Source organism: Monodon monoceros, unplaced genomic scaffold, assembly GCF_005190385.1.
Source record: "Monodon monoceros isolate NGI ecotype Baffin Bay Population unplaced genomic scaffold, NGI_Narwhal_1 Super_Scaffold_5, whole genome shotgun sequence".
NCBI classification, from domain to species: Eukaryota; Metazoa; Chordata; class Mammalia; order Artiodactyla; family Monodontidae; genus Monodon; species Monodon monoceros.
Window position 1 is genome coordinate 76,655,286 of NW_021703782.1, and position 16,829 is coordinate 76,672,114.

The following is a 16,829-nucleotide window of genomic DNA, read 5'->3' on the forward strand; positions in this document are numbered from 1 at the left end:
GAGTTAGAAAATCTAACTTAGTCTGACTTAAGCAAAAAAGGGACTGTATTAGCTTACATAACCAAAAACTTCAGTAGGCGGGTCTAGCTCTGGGCATGGCTGGATTCAAGGTTTCAAATGAAGTCATTAAGACTTGGTCTCTCTCCGTGTCCCAGCTTTGTTTCCCTCCTTTGTAGACAAAACCAGCTTGTAAGTTTAGAGTTATCTTGACAGTGCAGAGCAAGGTCAACGTTGGAGGGGCCTTGCCTGAAGGGCCTTCGAGGCCCTTCCCCACCTATAAGTAATTCCTTAAGAACTTCCTATCATTAAGCCTTTGACGACCCAAAGACCGTGCCTCTTTGCTTCTTGAGCCTTGAGCATAACCCTGTTCTCCCAGCCGGAATCTCAGGAAGAGGGGGAACGCGGGGCCACACCCCCACCCCCGCGGGCCCTGGTGGCTTCCCCTAAGGATTCGCCCCTGGGAATTTGCCGAGGACAGGGCTCTCCTTCTGGCTGGAAACAGACACCAGTGAGGGAAGGTAGGCTGCTAGGGAAAGCACCTGGAGCTGTGGAAGGGGCGAGAACTACCAGGTATTTCGTGAGGCGAGTTGATCAGCTAGCGAGATGTGGCAAGGGTGTCTGAGGCGGATCTGGCTACCCCGACTTATTTCCTAGACTCAGGGATCTATTAGTAAGTTGCCACAGTCCTGGCGTTCAGTCCTGAGGGCCTAGGCTAGGGCACGAGCCTCGGTGATAGGCGAGATAAGACGGTAAGAAAAACCGTTCGGGAACTGGAAGGAGAACAAAGTTCAAATAGCACCCAGCTTCAGACAGAGTGAGTCCGCTAGGTTCCGCGAACGGGGGAGGCGGCAGCTCTGAGAGCTACACGGCCAGGGCTTCGAGAAGTCCCGGGAGACATTCGGGGTCAGCCCCGCACGGTCTGGACTACATCTCCCAGCATGCTGTGGGCAGGGCAGCATTACGCCTGCGCAGAGGTGGTGGCGAGGCCGCGTCGCACCAGGCGGGGGCGCCCGGGCCTTGGTTCGGGCGCCGCGGAACCCCGCGGGGAGAGGGAGATTGGGGAGCGGAGGTCGGCTTCCTACTTTGGCGGCGTTTAAGACCTCGGCTGCGGCTCCCGGCTCGTCCCAGGAGGTTGGCGGGACCCCAACCCTTGCTTCTTCCAAGGTCAGGGCGTCACGTCTCCCAGGCCGCGGACACGTTGAGCCGTCTTTAGCGCAGCAGCCCTCAGAACCCCACATCCCGCTGCCCGCGGTTCCCCGCATCCGGTGCCCGCCCCCAAAGCCATCTTCCCTCCCACACAGTCCCAGCTGCCTGCCGTTAACCGCGACCGGGGCCTCTTCTGGGGAGGCCCAGGTTGGGGGTCCTCAGAGGTCCAGGAACCCTGGGGCATTTGGGTTATTGTGTGTGCGTGGAGAGGCGTGTCACCCTTCTCATTGGGACCACCAGGCTGGTCTCAGGCTCAAGGTTCCCTTCTCTGGGATTTTCTCTGGGACTCTAAGTAGGAAGGAGAGAAGTTTGGAAGTAAAAGCCTCAGCTTCCCCTTTTTTTCTGCTCAAACCTCAGTAGGGTCTGTCAAGAGAGCTACAGAGGCTGTAGGGGAAATGGCCCAGACCTCAGGCTGTGGGTGATGGCCCTGGGGAAAGTAGGTCAGAGGGTGGGAAACTTGCAGACCGCAGGTGATGGGAGTGGGGAGGCTCTGTGTGCAAATCCTGGGGACGTTCCCGCAGCAGCTGGGCTCGGGCCTCCACCCGTAGCACCCACCCCTGCATCACTGATGCTGCGGCCCTTCTTGGCGCCTCTTTCCCAGGTAGACGCTCCCGGAAGTGTTCTGTGCAGAGAGCCCATGTGGGGCCTGTTGCAGGTGTGTGGCTTTCTAGGTGAAATCTAAACACTTTTTCAGAAGTTTTATTTAAAAACTTGGGCACATAACAGAGATGGCAAGATGGAGACTGGTATTCTGCCAGGGTTCTCAAGTCAGAGACCAGGCTTGGGTTTCTCAGGTCACTGAGCTCCAGGACCCCTCCAGCCTGTGGGCTCCTGAGGAGGATGCCCACCTGTGTCCTCTCAGACTCTTACCCCCTCCCCCCCCCCACACTTCTTGTGTCTGAGGAGACACTGTGGTGTCAGGGGTAGACTAAGAGGCAGCCAGAGTGGGGAGGATATGGTTAAGCTCCGGAAGGAGGAGTGAGGACCTGGGAGTTTGGGGATTGAGAGGAATAGATAGAGGGAAAAAACCGGTGGAGAGGGAGCCACTGCCTTTGCTTCCTCCACCCTCAAGAAACGGGGGGCCTGCCATTCCTCTGATGTCTCCCTCACAGCTCAGATAGGAAGTTCGGGGAGCATAACTCCTGTGACTGAGCAATGGCTGCCTGTCTTTAGGGGGTGGTTGGGAAACAGTCATGCCCCAGACAGGGTAGCAGTAACCCTGGCAACAGAGGAGGCGGGGGAGTTGTATGCCCCACTGTGCCAGGCCCTCTGTCTCAGCTGGGTGCAGGCTGGCTGTTGGCGTAGGCCTGGTCTGGAAAGGAAGCCCGGGCTCTGCGGGTCTGGGCACACACTGAGGCGTAGAGCTCCGGCTCGGGGCTCGAGGCCTGGGGCTTTGGCTCAGAGTCCAGCACCACCTCCGAGTACTTGATGGGGCTTCCAGGGCTGGGGATCCGGCCCTGAGGAGGCCGCAGCTGCAGGCTGGTATAGCACATCACCTCCTCTGCAGCCTGGAGATGCAAGGCTGTTAGAAGTTCACTGGACCCTTGAAAAATCCCCCACTACCTTCCCTCCCCTCTTCGTCAGCCACAACTGACTCACCCTGGCAGGGCCTCCAGGTGTTGGATTCTGTTGGTCTGGCCCCGGTTCTTGAGACAGTCGTCCTAGGACAGGGAACAGGAATCTGGTCACTTCTTGTTCCTCCCCCTGCACCCTGGCCACTGTGCCGCTACCCTCTGAAAGCGTCCTACCTGTCTGTAGATAATGCAGGTTCCCGTACAGAGGGACCTCTTCCGCAGACTCTCCAGGCCTGCAACACAGAGTTTAGGGGATGAGAGAGTGCTTGTTGGTAAGGGGGCACTCTCGATCAACCCATCTCTATTGCCCCCCACTCACCGTCCCTGTCCCGGATGGTTCCTGCTCCAGCCACTAGTCCATTGGAATAAGTGCACAGCCAGTGAGATGAGAAGCAACAGCGTCACAGCCCCTAAGAGGGCCCATAGTCCCCAGGCCTTGGTCATGGAGGGGATTCCTGTAGATGTGAGAGGATGGGGGGGGGGGTGTGTGTGTTACTGCCCAGCCTAACCCTCCAGGTCCCAGCAGGTGGGACATGGAGCCACGTGACCCCTCCCCCTGCCCCTGCCCCGCCCAGCTCACCAGGCACTAGCAGATCCGTGTAGTTGTCACTTCTGCTCAGATCTGCTGGTACAGAAGCCAAATTTGCAGGCATCCTGCCCTGAGCCAAGGGGTCAGCCTGATTTATGGCCTAACACAGCTGCGGCAGCCCCCTTTACTCCCACCCCTCCCTGGGCCTGGCCCCCACGGCTCAGCACCTCCAATACGGGTGGTGGCAAAGTTACTGGTTTCCGGGGAGGAAGGGGGCGGGGAGGGATGAGTGAAAGAACAAAGACACCACCCTGTGCCTGCACCTGCACTACCCAGCAGATCCTGGGCTTCCGCCCCCACCCCCATCTCTCCCCTGTACCCTGTAGCAACTTCGGCCAGAGAAGAGGCAGGCCTGAGTTTACTGAGCCACTGGGCAGGTGAGCTCATGACGACCCCAAGGCGGGCAGAAGCGGCATGAGGCGGGAGCGACAAAACAAGGAAGCCAGGCCTTAGGACAGAGATTCCTTTCTGCCACAGGGTGTATGCCTTTTCTCTCCAACTCTGAGTCCCATGACAGAGAACAGAGAACGTATTCCTCAGTGAGCATGTTTTGAAGTGAAATGTGATGAGGGGGCCCCCTGGTACTTACAGTCCTACTACACCCTAAGGCTGACCCGAGGGGCATGTGTTAAGATGACCTTTGTCGTTGTTATTATTATTGGTATAATAGTTTGGGGGCTAGAGTAAGCTTGATTACCTCCCCCTGGTCCACTTCATCCAAACTGTCCCTAGGAGCTGTCAAGCTCAAAAGTTAGCTGATTCAGATCCTTCATAGTTCTTAACATGTACACCCTCAAATGTTTTACATCAAACACTGAAAAGGGTTTACTTCCCCAGATCTTGATTTTTCAATGTCCTTCACCAATAAAGGCAGTCAGGGTGTCATGGAGAAATGCTTGGCTCTGGGTCCACTCTCAGGAAAGAAGTAGAATGAAAGCTCATATCTGACAGCAGTGATGTACTTGAAAACTAATTAGGACCCAGAAGGATGCAGAGGCAGGGTGAAGGGCTCTACTGGCACATTGCAGCACACTTTGGACCTCAAAAAGGAAGATATTGGGTTACACACATTGGATGGAGGAAAAGAATTCATGAACCCAAGGGTGCCTTTAAAAACACAGGAGCGGGAGTCGGGGAAGGAAAGGTCTTTAGAGAAGATGCCAGCTGTGAAGTGTAGTTGTGCAGAATTAGAGAACCACCATCTGCTACCCACAATGCCATCACTGAGCCAGCAAGAATCCTCACGGGTGGTCAAAGCCTTTGTTAAGGAACAGGGTACCAGAGACAGACCACTTGTGATGATGACAGGGAAAGGGACCTTTATCATGACATTCGCAGACACCTCTTGAACCAAGTGCCCAAAGTGATGTTCTGTGTCCCTAATGGGATGCAGTGGGAGGAACTCTACATTGCCCATGTGATGTCCTGGACAAAAATGTTCAATGGGAATCAAATTATGAAGAAACAATTAGGCAAATCTAGAATGGGGGACACTCCACCAGACAAGTGACTTTAAGCTTTCCTGAAAGTCAATATCATGAAAGACAGAGATGGGGAGGGACAGGAGCAGTGTTCTAGATTGAAGATGAGTGGGGGCTGATGGATGTTTTCATTGCCTTGGTGATGCTTGTGCTTTCATGCGTTATACATATGTCAGCAATCATGAAATTGTGCACCTTTGTTTGTACTTTATTGTTTGTCAGTTATACCTCAATAGATGTATTTTTTAAAAGAGAATTTTTTTCTAGGTTAAAAAAGCCTGAAGCTAAATGACAGTGTATGAACATTAATTGAGATTTATATTTGGAAAATAAATTTAAAGATGGCTTAAAAAAAAAAAAAAGTTAGCTGAATTAGAGCAACCTCTGCCCCAGATCTGTCCTGGGAAACAGCCCTGTGTTTGCACTTGTTTGCTTCAGGGAGCAGCAGAGTACCTGCCCTGCCCAGAAACAGCCCAACCACATGGGAGGCTGTTGATGTGGGAAGAGGGATTTAAGTTCCAAATATAAACCTTAGACCAGAGGTCAGAGATCTGTTTTGTCTGGCCCATACAATGTTTTTCAAAAATTTAAAATCATTGCAGTAATGTGCCAAGGATGGGGATGGCAGGAGAGATCCTGCCCCTCCAGGCAGTAAGAGGGTATTGTCTGTAGAGAATTTAAAAACAAAACTGACTAAAAATCAGTGTCCTTTTTTATTATCACCAAGTTTCAGCAATTCTAAAAAATGTCAGTGATAACATATTCCTTTCTCATAAATATTTTGTAGATCTACATTCTAAATTGTTGTAGTTACTGATGAGTTTTAATACTACTATATAAGCTTCAAATTAGCACATTTATATTACTTATCCTTTAGAAGTTTTCTAATCCACGACTTCCCTGGCAGTCCAGTGGTTAAGACTCCATGCTTCCACTGCAGGGGATGAGGGTTCCATCCCTGGTCAGGGAAATTAAGATCCTGCCTGCGGTGTGGCGCGGCCAGGAAAAAAAAAAAAAAAACTATTATAATCTACATGGAAGTTAATCTGTAGAACGCCCAGTTATACAACTGGCTCCTGACACAAACAGGTTCATCTTACATGTGTTTATAGCCAGAATTAGTTCTTAACCATTTGGAGTTATTCTTTGGTTTGGGCACAATTTCTGTCTCCTATGATATTACACAGTCCTGCATTTAACCAGTAGATTTACAATGAACAATGGTAGCACAGTGATTAAAAAGTCAAATAAAATGACGTTGAGTTACTTTAATTCTGTCATTCTAGGTGACCACTTAGTTTTTATTTGTATTGAAAATTTCTGGAATTTACTGACAAATGGAATTTTAATGAATCTTTGCCAAACATCTTTATGTTTAAGATTTTCTTTTCCTATTTGTATGTCTGTTGCTTCATGTGAAAGAAACTTTTTTGATATGAAAATTAGTAAAAAGCATTCTTTAATCAACTATGCGTGGAGATTGACAAATCTAGCTATATTCTCTATTAAATAGGAATATGCAAAAATTACTTTTGACGAATTTGCAGAAGTTAACTTTAAAAAAGAAATTAGAGTTATCCATTACTCAGATAGGTTAAATGTAAGTATAAGTTTTTTGCCCCTTTCTCAAAAAATACAATAATGTAACTAAGAAATATTAACCCATTACCCTTTCTTGTTCTGTAATGTATATTTAATTTTAACTATTTTTTTATATTGTCAAGATTGTATCTACAGAGTTCAATAAAAGAAATAATTCACTGTTTGAATTTCTGGCCCTTATTAGTTTCTTTTCTGGACCCTATTGTTTCATTTCCTGATTATTACTGAAAATAATTTTGTTATATAGAAGAGGAGACTTTTTAAAAATCTCTCAGGTGTCAAATATACTAAGTCTGCCACTGATTCCTCGTCAACATTTAAAAACTGGAGATTTCCAAATTTTGAAATCCCGATTTGTTGATCTATTGGAAAAAAATCAGAAGACCTGGCAATAGTGGGCCCAAATTCCCTAAAGGCAACAATCAGCTGGGGCCCATTTATCCTATTACACCTGGCCTGAACCACTTATTTACATTGATTATGTCAACTGGCTTAGAGTCGAGGTTTGGACTACTCTGCTGGGCAGCCCAGGCTGCCTCTGGGTGGTCGGCTAGTCAAATAGGAGAGGCAGGATTCTAGCCCAGGCAGAGATCAAATTTTATCGTGTTACCATGCTACACGATAAATGGTGGATATTACAGGCACTTGCCAGATGGAAAGGGTGGGGAAGAGGAAGCCGTTGCACGAAATGGGAATTGCATAAAAATGATACAGTGATGTATTAGGCCACAGGAGGAACAAGTAGTTAAGGGGAGGAATAAGGAGTAGCTCAGGGGTGCAACTTCCTACTTTCTATAAAGGTACAAAAGTTCCTACTTTCTATAAAGGTACAAAAGTAGCCGCACTGAGAATGAGCCCCGTGTGGTTGGTGCGCACGATGGCGCACTGCCTGCGTAACTATAGAAGTAGACGGATGACACCCCCCGCAACACGCCGCTCGGCTCCCCCACCACCTGCGGGATCGCTTCTTGGCGGGCTTAACCGTGAGAAGCAGGGAAGGTCTACGTACATGCGCACGCGGCACTCTCTGCCAGAAGTCCGGGGACTTTCCCCTAGGCGCAAGTAAGGAACTAGTCCCCAGTTTGTAGCCTAGGAAACAGGCCTTCAGCACGAGCTACGTCGTATGTGGTGTGCTGTAACCGTTTATAGCTCCACGGGGAAATTTATTTAAGGTTAGGGTGAGGAAATTGGTGGCGTGGCAAATAAAAACCACTTCCAGTTATAATCTTCTAAGACTGTACGCTTCTGGAGACATCCTGGCTAACAGAACACCTATATAGAGGTAAGAAATGAGCTAATTTCTTAAATGAACTAAGCTGGACCCACAGTGCTATGCAAACAGACCTGGCCCCGCCCACACACTAGGTGGGCGTGACCTTCCTGGGAAGCCCGGAGCTGAACGGGCTCGGGAGCGCTCGGTTGCGTCCGACCTACGCCGGCGCCGCCTCGGTTCTCGCGGTGTCTGCCTGCAATGGCGAGCGTGGTGTCGCTCGCGGGTTCGCTGGGGCTGCTACTTGTGTCAGCGCTGCCCGAGGTGCTCGGAGACCGCACCAGCCCCGACCGCCGGGCACACCCAGGTACCAGCGAGGGCAGCTGGAGGGAGGCTGGGACTGCCCACAGGCCCCAAACCCCAGCTGTACTGACCGCTTCTGCCCTCCTCTTCAGGGGACGCCGCCCAGGTCGGCCCTGGGGCCACGGAAACCCGGCGGCGGCCGCCGCCGCCACCGCCCAAGAACCAGCGCGAGCGGGCCTGGGCCGGGGCGCTGCCCTTGGGGGCGCTGTACACCGCAGCCGCCGTGGTTTTTGTGCTATACAAGTGTTTACAGGTGCGGGACGACCTGGGGTGGGGATGCCCCGAGCCTGAATCTCCCAGGGGGACGCTATGGTACCAAGAGGAAGACACATTTTCCCTTCAGTCTGTAAAATGACAAGAGTTCCCTGGCTTTCTAAGATTATGGGGTTATTTTGAGCATCCAGCGTGGTAGTGGATATGAAGGGCCCTTGGTAAATTGTAAATAAATAATGATCATCACATTTAATCCTCCCAACAATCCAGTGAAGAGGTTTAGTCACTTGCTCAAGACCACCCAGAGCTAGTAACTGGTGGAGCTGGGATTTGAACCCAGCAAATGTCCATACTACAGTAAGTGCAGTTCCCGGTGAGATTCCAACCTTGGCATGAGCAGTTGATTACTGTAGCCAAAGTGCTTTTAGAGTTCGAGGTAACAAGCAGTCTCAAGTTCTCCTTGGGAAGGAGGCCCTGCAATGTGAACTGACAGTATATTGTGGTGGACTGAAACTGTTGAAATGGAAAGTAGTACCTCCCAGGGCTCTCTCCCTTTAGCCCTGGCCCTGTCACTTACTTGCATTGGAATATAGAGGGCTGAGCCAATTTGGAGAGGATATGAAACTAGAAGGGATGGCTAATCGTGATCCAGAATAGACTTGACAGGCTAGAATGAGGGACTGAATATAATGATGAAATTTGACAAGGATAGATAATAAATTCTCTTCTTGGACCCAAGTATAGTACGAAAGAAACGTAATTTGGCAGCAGTTTATTATTTGACAGAGTTCAGTTGTGTGATGTGATAACCCACTTCCCAAATCAATGCTAGGAAGGAGGTATTGTGCTTTATCTTCGGATCAGAACACTCCTGGAGAACTTTACTGTCTTGAGGGCACTGTTTTAAGAGCAGTACATGCTCTTAAAACAAACCAGAGTAAAGCAACCAGAGAAAACCGTGTCAAATGAGCACTGACTGCAAAAGATTGGCCCTATTAAACCAGAGAAGACAGGGGGTATGACCAATTTCTTCAAATTCCTGAGGGGCTATCACGTTGAAAAGATATGATTTTGGAAGGCTCTGATCAGTACCATGAAAAGAAGATGCACACAGCACAGTTTCTGGCTTTGTGTATAAACTAACAACCAGAACTTTATCAAACTGATGACAGCTGCTCCTTCCTGGAAGTGTTTCAGTAGACTAAACAACCACGTGCGGGGCATACTGACATGTTGCTTCCTGTCCTGGGTGAGGAGCTGGACGAGTTGTGATTGTGATTCTCTGAGGTAAAAACCCACTAGTTTTGTCTACCTGAAATTGTCCTCCTCCTCCTTCTGGCTTTGGAGACTGAGGTTATTTATTTACTTATTTTTTTGTAAATTTATTTATTTTATTTTGGCTGCATTGGGTCTTCATTACTGTACGTGGGCTTTCTCTGGTTGCAGCAAGCAGGGGCTGCTCTTTGCTGAGGTTTGCGGGCTTCTCACTGCAGTGGCTTCTTGTTAAAGAGCACAGGCTCTAGGTGTGCAAGTTTCACTAGTTGTGGCACGTGGGCTCAGTAGTTGTGGCTCACGGGCTCTAGAGCGCAGGCTCAGTAGTTGTGGCGCACAGGCCCAGTTGCTCCGTGGCATGTGGGACCTTCCCGGACCAGGGCTCGAACCCGTGTCCCCTGCACTGGCAGGCGGATTCCTAACCACTGCACCACACAGGGAAGCCCCAAGACTGAGGTTATTGAGAACCTCATTGCCCTTGCCTTTTTCCACAGCAGGGGAAAGATGAGGCTACTTTTCTCCAAGAGGAGGCAGGCAAGAAGGATTCACTGCAGTCAGGTGGGTTTTGCAGAAGTCTGTACTTGGGGGGGATTAAGGGACAGCAGAAGGTTGGTAACCATTGCTCTCCTTTTCTCCCTTACCCCCAGAGCAACAGCTGGCCCAGCTGACACAACAGCTGGCCCAGACAGAACAACACCTGAACAGTCTGATGGCCCAGCTGGAGCCCCTTTTTGAGCGGTAAGCAGAGCAATGACCCTGTGGCCAGGGGAACTTGTGGTAGGTGGGAGAGGTGGGCACAGAGATTGGGCAGCCTCTGAGTGGACATATCTGCAGTGTGACTACCCTGGCTGGAGCCCAGCAGGAGCTTTTGCACATGAAGCTACAGGCCATCCACCAGCTGCTACGAGAGAGCAAACCAAACAAGGGTGTGGAGGTTCCAGAACCAGGTACAGGGTTGGGAGGTGAGAGTCTGGTGGAGGTAGAGACAAAGCCGCTCAGACTGGAACATGCCTGATCTTCCTCTTCACAGAGGCCAGCACACCCTTTCCTGAGGACTTATCTATAGAGGAGGACGAGGAAGAGGCTGGTGACAGTCAGGCCTGGGAGGAGCCCCTAAACTGGAGCACAGGGACGAGGAACCTAGCTACTCCCAGGGAAATGGAGCAGGGGCTAAGGAGGAGATGCCGGAAGGCTGCAGCAAAGGGCCCCAGTCACAGCCCCCACCGGGAAGGAGGGACAACAGCTGACAGTTTAGTAAAACAGAGTCTGTTCTTGTGACTGGATGATCCTGTGTGCTTTTTCCATTCCAGTTGGTCACACACACACACACACACCCACCCATACTAGGTGCCTAAAAACAACTGGGCCTTCTTGAAAAGCTTCCCTTATTAGGACATAAAGAGCCTGTCTTCCAGTGCAGGAGCTGAGAAGACAGAGGGAGCTCCAGTCCTTCTCTTTGTATTCCTGAGGCCACCGTCATGCCAGCCTTCAGGGCACAGAAACCCCTTTTCTCATATTGCATAGCTGAGATAAAAAGCCTTCTCCAAAAAAGAAAAAACTTTACTAAAATCCTGTGGGAAAATAAATTATAGAAACTACATACAACATAAAAATAGCTGGTTCAGCTGAGGTTCAGTTGGGTCAGGTTTGGTGTCCGGATTCTCAAGAGCTGGTCAAATGACATGGCGTGTCTTGGTCTCACGCAAACACAGAATGACCCTTCTCAAACCGTGAAGAGTCTGTGTTTTGTTAGTACTGAAGAAGATTCCTTTGTACTCCCGACTCTGAGGTATCCTGGACTCGAATTTGTAAGATTCCTCTAGTTCTTCTGGCTGCTGTGGAGAGAAGATAGTTCAGGCACTGGCACGAGCACTCTATTCTGACAAAACCACCCAGGGTGTTGGATGGAGGAGTGGGGTGAGGGGTGCGAGTGAGTTCCACACGTGAGAGAGGCCCCAAACTGCTGCCTCCAGCTCGTGGGCCTCACCACAGCACTCTTCTGAAGGAAAATAACTTACCTGCTGGCCAAAGTCAGACTGCGGTACCAGTGCGACAGCTCCTCCTGGTCTGTGGACATAAGCAGTAGCTTCTCGTGGGGAAAGGACAGCTAGGGAGAGACCACCTCTTAGCACATGGCTTAGAAATGTCCAGCCTTAAGCTAAAGGCCCTGCTGTTTCCACTGAGGTAATTTAGGGCTGAAGTGAGAACCAGGTATGAACCCCAAGCCCTACTGTGCTCTCGATGTAGGTGGCTCAGTTCCTGTGAGGGGGCCCAGGCCTAGGAGATGAATGGTGCACAGGCACTTGAGGTATATGTTGGGCCTCGCCTACCTCACCTAGGGCTCTCGCCTGTTACTTACGCTGAGCAGTCCACCACAGGGGCCTCCTGAGTGGCCAAAGACCCTGTGGAGTTGACACTCAGCCATGGGGTAGAGGGCCTGGCAAGCAAAGGTGCCACTCTGCAGCAGATGCAATGGAGGTCGAGGCTTGGCCATGAGGAGTGCATCAGAGAAGAGGAAGAACATTCGGGGCCGAGGCTCCCCTCGGGGAGGCACCACCAGCAGCCAACCCTGGCGTAGGAACCAGCGACCTGGGGGATGGGAGAGCTGTTATTCTGGTGCACCTTCAGGACCGTGATGCACGGAATAGAAGGAAAGGGAGGCTGAGGAAATGGGGGGTAGGTGCTGGCAAAAGAGAGGATGGGGGTAGGAAAAGGGCAGTTTGAGGATTGAGGGGAAGCACACAGACTACCTGAGATAAGCCCCTTTGCCTGCCGTCCACTGAGCAGAGCCTGGACACGCTGGAGGTGCTGGTCATTCTCCTGTTTCTGACTGATGGTGTGGACTCTCTGGGCAGTATCACTTATCCGCCGGGCAGCCCCTGGAATAATATTCCATGCCCCACTCCCAACACAACTTTGACTTTGGGTGAATGGTGGTGGTGAAAGACAGGCTATTCCAGAGAGGACTAGGGTCAGAGTCTAACTTCTTGAAGAGTATGTAGGGCAATAGGAACATTGTATACAAGTCATTGGAAGATAGGGGCATATCAGACATTGTTGGAGGTCAGAACCAGAAATGGATACAAGAGAAGCAGTCTCCAAGGACTGCTGTGGAGGAGCAAGAACATACTTGTGAGCTGTTCATGGTCAGGGCTGTTGGGACCTGTGTTTTCAGCCAAAGCAATGGCAAGATTCTCATACCTGGAATTAGACAGTTGGAAGTTATGAGGGGAAGTAGAGCTGGGCAAAATTTCCTCTGCCTGACACACAGATCACCCCCTGTACAAACTTCAGTTGCAAAGCCAGGAAAGACCTACTTGTGGCTATTTTATCCCCCTCTTTCATCTGAGACTCAGAACCTGGGTTCACACCACATGGCCCTCTTCCATTGCACATTGAAGAGTCAGAGGGGCAGAATGACCAAGGTTCAGGAGGCCAGATCCCAAGGTGAAAGTTAATCAACTTAAGGAGGATGCTACAGACAACTAAGTTCTTAACTCATCCGCAGGGACAAATTCTAAGCTAGGCGAGCCTTTCATCTCCAGAAACCCTGTTGCTAGCCTTATTACAGGCCCCTCACTTCAGTGTAAGTTCCACAATCCCAGCTAAGGGCCTGAGGCTGCACAGCCCAGGTACTCCAGTGGGTTCACATTTACTCTTGCAAAAAGTTTTTGGGAGCAATTTGTCCCAGGAGAGACACAGTGGGACAAATCCCATGGAATCCCACAAAGCTGAGAGCAGCAATCATACAGACTCAGAATTCTAAGAGAAGTTGGCTGAGTCAGGGTGAGTTCACTCACTGCTGGAGCCTCTGCAGAGGCAGAGGGAGCAGGTCCTGGAGCTGAAGGCCCGCAAACTCAGGGCGACCTTCCTGAAGTCGCACAAACCTCCGGAAACGTTTGTTCTTCTTTAATTGCTCCTAGAGTGACGGGGAAAGAGTTGGCAGCAAGGAGAGAAGCCTCTCCTACTATTGTATTCTTCGGTGTACACATCCCCAGCCCTCAGGAAGCTGTGTGCTCCTGAGAGAACCCCGTCTCCCTACAGGGAACTTAGTACAGAGCTGGACACCCATAGGGCTCTATAAATGCAGGAACAGTATAAATGAAGTTTGGGTCTGCAGATGAAGAGGCAATGTATGGAGGAAGAGGGGAAGGAGGACTTGAGGTCATCTTCAGGTTACCTGCAGGGTGGTCCGGGACCTCTCAGCGTTGGCAGCAAATTGGGTGTAGAGCTCCAGGTGGGGGCAGAAGCCCTCCAGCCCCTGTCCCCAGCGCCCTCCTTCGAGGTAGGGAAGCAGCTGTCTGCGTAGGTCAGGACAATAAAAGAGCAGCCCAAGAACTACTCAAGCACCACCTCTTTTAATTCTCCTACCCCTGCCCCGGAGGTAGTGCTATTACCCCATTTTACGGGTGGAGAATTGGGGCAGATTAAGGCACTGGGCCAAGACCACAAGTGAGGTAACTGGCAGACTCCGAATGTGAACCGGGGTCGCTCCGACCCTGAGCTCCGTGCACTGCCAGAGGCCAGAGCTCTCCCTCCTTCTCTCTTCCCACGCCCCTTCTACTCACTGGCTGGCGCCGTAAATGAGCTCCCAGGGCCCAAACAGGGCCTGGCGCTCTGGTGGTCGCAGGGTGCCCTTGGCTCTCAGAATCCCCACGAAGTACTGCGGAAGGAGAGAATACCGGTATGCAGTCCGCAGAAACATGAAGCCAGTGCCAAGGCGCCGCTAGAAACTGTGTAAGTCGGCCTGAGGTCCCTACGTGCAGGCGTCCAGGTCAGGACCCACGGTACCCCAGTCAGGGTCACCGACCTCGTAGGGGCCCTCTCACACCCTGGGGTCCCCGCCCCTACGGGAGGGTGTGCGGGCCCCGCACCGTGGCCACCAGCCCCAGCTGTTCCTGGTAGCGCCGCTCGGTCTCCAGCAGCTCCCGGGCAGTGCAGGCGCGTTTCCGCTCCCAACGGGCACGCTGCTCTTGCACCGGGCACCGTACGCTGGGGCCCGGGCTTTCCATGCCGGACTGAGGGGTCGGCACTTCCAGCCGCAGCCCACCGGAGATTCAAATCCCAACGGCTCAGAGGGCGGGGCCGTGGGGGCGGGGCCTTGGAGGGGAGCGCGCCCTCTGGCGCCTAGAGGCTGCGCGCAGGACGGAGCATGCGCAGCTGCAAGCTGAACCGCATCAGGTCACCGCCAGGGCGGCGCTGCCGGTGTGCGGCACCTTTAGGGGCAGGGCAGGTTGGGGCAAGTGGGTGGCCCTCCTTTGAGTAGCACTAAGTTGGGGCAGCAGCGTGGACTTCGAGTCAGGAGAGTTGGGGGTTTAGACGCAGGCAGGGTCGCAGTGCCCCACCTGTAGAATTAAGATTCTGTCCGGGACCCATGCCAGACACCGGGGTCCAGTTGTCCCCAATGCTTTTATTACTAGGAATCCTCACGGGTCACCAGGTTTTGAATAATTTGGCCCCCGGAAAAGTTGATAGGCTTTAAGTCACTAACTTGCTTTCTCTTTCCATACTGATCCAAAACCTGATAGCCAGTTAGCTTCCGGTCAGCAAGTGTCAATAACTAACATGGTGGGTCGGAATTGCTGTAATTCTGGCCAAAAGCTATCAATATGGGAAAACACAAGTATATTGCCGAGAGAAAAAAAGTAGGCCATAAAACTGTGTACATATGATCTTATTTAGGTAGTATAACATAGCTATGACTGGAAGGATAAACAATCAAAAGGTGATTGTGGCTTTTATCTCTGGGTGATGGGATCAAAGATAATTCATTCAACAAATATTTATTACGCACCAAATCTGTTCCAGGCACTGGCCCACTGAGGGGGTGAATGGGATAAATAGGGTGACTTTTAAAATTCCCTTATACTTTTCTGCTTTTTCCAAGTTTTCTGCTTGAGCATGCGTGCATTACTTTGTAATTAGAAAAAAAATGCTATTAAAAAGCAAAATGTTAGAAACTTTAGACCCTATTCCTACCACTGAGGACTCCTAAGAATCTGGGCCCGAAGCCAAGAACCAGGGTATTGTCAGGATTCTGAGGTCGCCTCTAGCTCTCTGACATTCTAAGTATGCTGAGGAAGGAGAAATGCTGGACTTAGATCAGGGAAAAACTTGAAGGGCTCGATGGAAGCAAGAGAGAGTTTGGGTCAGACTGTACCTTGGATGGGTCACAGGGGAACTGGTGATGCCACATAGGTGGAGGACTGACTACACTGTCTCAGGTGAATGTGGGACAGTCCACACTAAGAGCTCAAGGGTGGAAGGGGGCAGATAATCTCATGACAATTGGTATCACCATGAGCCCAGGTAATGGGAACAGAGCACACTCCCAGGGTGCAGTCAGTGATGGGTGTGTTTGGGTATCCTGCCAGTGTGCGAATGTGCTTTAGGTGGATGGAAGAGGACAGGGGAATAGAGCCTGCTGTGAGCTCAGGTTGGGAAGTCACTCAACTTTTGAGGAAGAAGAGGGCAAAGCTGAGCAAGACACAGTGAGGACACTTGGAGACAACTGATTCCCTGGGGACCAAGTGTCCCACAGAGCAGGTCAGGCACACCATATTCTGCCCGCAGCTCTCCCCTAAAGCCAAAGGAAAGAGGGGCCAGGGAAGACGGTTAAGAATCTGCCTGCCAATGCAGGGGACACGGGTTCGAGCCCTGGTCTGGGAAGAGCCCACATGCTATGGAGCAACTAAGCCCATGTGCCACAACTACTGAGCCTGTGCTGTAGAGCCCCTGAGCCACAACTACTGAAGCCCGCGCGCCTAGAGCCCGTGCTCCACAATAAGAGAAGCCACCGCAATAAGAAGCCCTCGTATCTCAGTGAAGAGTAGCCCCCCACTCAATACAATTAGAGAAAGCCTGCGCGCAGCAGCAGCAAAGACCCAACGCAGCCATAAATTAATTAATTAATTAAAAAAAAAATTTAGGGCTTCCCTGGTGGCGCAGTGGTTGAGAGTCCGCCTGCTGATTCAGGGGACACGGGTTCGTGCCCCAGTCCGGGAAGATCCCACATGCTGCAGAGCAGCTAGGCCCGTGAGCCATGGCCGCTGAGCCTGCGCGTCCGGAGCCTGTGCTCCGCAACGGGAGAGGCCACAACAGCGAGAGGCCCGCCTACCGCAAATAAATAAATAAATAAATTTTAAAAATAAAAATAATTGAGGGGGTGGAATTCCCTGGCAGTCCGGTGGTTAGGACTCGGCGCTTTCACTGCCGGGGGCCCAGGTTCAATCCCTGGTCAGGGAACTAAGATCCCACAATCCACGTAGCTCGGCCAAAAAAAATTTTTTTTTTCCTCTGTCCTTTAATTACCCTCAACC

General features: G+C 51.2%; 3 protein-coding genes across 5 annotated transcripts; 1 reads left to right on the forward strand and 2 right to left on the reverse strand.

The window, feature by feature from the left end:
* Positions 1–1,890: 1,890 nt before the first annotated feature.
* Positions 1,891–5,785, reverse strand: SIT1 (signaling threshold regulating transmembrane adaptor 1). 2 transcript variants are annotated; one of them, XM_029201534.1, is made up of 5 exons: positions 5,717–5,785; positions 3,100–3,235; positions 2,955–3,013; positions 2,806–2,867; positions 1,891–2,714 (listed from the first exon to the last, which is right to left on the reverse strand). In XM_029201534.1, the coding sequence occupies exons 2-5, from the start codon at positions 3,222–3,224 to the stop codon at positions 2,481–2,483; spliced, it is 480 nt and encodes a 159-aa protein (XP_029057367.1). In that variant the 5' UTR covers positions 3,225–3,235; positions 5,717–5,785; the 3' UTR covers positions 1,891–2,480. The 2 variants fall into 2 exon arrangements, with proteins under 2 accessions (XP_029057367.1, XP_029057366.1); XM_029201533.1 differs by lacking the exon at positions 5,717–5,785 and adding an exon at positions 3,361–3,495.
* Positions 5,786–7,846: 2,061 nt separating this feature from the next.
* Positions 7,847–11,510, forward strand: CCDC107 (coiled-coil domain containing 107). 2 transcript variants are annotated; one of them, XM_029202916.1, is made up of 6 exons: positions 7,847–8,029; positions 8,118–8,278; positions 10,008–10,068; positions 10,158–10,248; positions 10,345–10,457; positions 10,541–11,510. In XM_029202916.1, the coding sequence occupies exons 1-6, from the start codon at positions 7,924–7,926 to the stop codon at positions 10,786–10,788; spliced, it is 780 nt and encodes a 259-aa protein (XP_029058749.1). In that variant the 5' UTR covers positions 7,847–7,923; the 3' UTR covers positions 10,789–11,510. The 2 variants fall into 2 exon arrangements, with proteins under 2 accessions (XP_029058749.1, XP_029058748.1); XM_029202915.1 differs by having other exon boundaries at positions 10,005–10,068; positions 10,541–11,509.
* Positions 11,089–14,567, reverse strand: ARHGEF39 (Rho guanine nucleotide exchange factor 39). Its single transcript, XM_029202918.1, has 9 exons — positions 14,385–14,567; positions 14,079–14,173; positions 13,691–13,811; positions 13,311–13,429; positions 12,641–12,711; positions 12,261–12,389; positions 11,870–12,099; positions 11,529–11,617; positions 11,089–11,345 (listed from the first exon to the last, which is right to left on the reverse strand). The coding sequence occupies exons 1-9, from the start codon at positions 14,520–14,522 to the stop codon at positions 11,330–11,332; spliced, it is 1,008 nt and encodes a 335-aa protein (XP_029058751.1). The 5' UTR covers positions 14,523–14,567; the 3' UTR covers positions 11,089–11,329.
* Positions 14,568–16,829: the final 2,262 nt, after the last annotated feature.

Bases quoted from the DNA above. Each gene is read 5' to 3' on its own strand.
- SIT1 (XM_029201533.1), bottom strand. From the start codon at position 3,433: ATGCCTGCAAATTTGGCTTCTGTACCAGCAGATCTGAGCAGAAGTGAC. The intron at 3,236-3,360 runs GTGAGCTGGGCG...TCACATCTACAG, and splicing joins CACGGATCTGCTAGTGCCTG to GAATCCCCTCCATGACCAAG. The intron at 2,715-2,805 runs GTGAGTCAGTTG...TTGCATCTCCAG, and splicing joins CACCTGGAGGCCCTGCCAGG to GCTGCAGAGGAGGTGATGTG.
- CCDC107 (XM_029202915.1), top strand. From the start codon at position 7,924: ATGGCGAGCGTGGTGTCGCTCGCGGGTTCGCTGGGGCTGCTACTTGTG. The intron at 10,069-10,157 runs GTGGGTTTTGCA...CCTTACCCCCAG, and splicing joins GAAGGATTCACTGCAGTCAG to AGCAACAGCTGGCCCAGCTG. The intron at 10,249-10,344 runs GTAAGCAGAGCA...ACATATCTGCAG, and splicing joins CTGGAGCCCCTTTTTGAGCG to TGTGACTACCCTGGCTGGAG.
- ARHGEF39 (XM_029202918.1), bottom strand. From the start codon at position 14,522: ATGGAAAGCCCGGGCCCCAGCGTACGGTGCCCGGTGCAAGAGCAGCGT. The intron at 12,712-13,310 runs GTGAGTGAACTC...GTCTAATTCCAG, and splicing joins CCTCTGCAGAGGCTCCAGCA to GTATGAGAATCTTGCCATTG. The intron at 11,618-11,869 runs GTAAGTAACAGG...GTCTCTCCCTAG, and splicing joins CCTGTGGTGGACTGCTCAGC to CTGTCCTTTCCCCACGAGAA.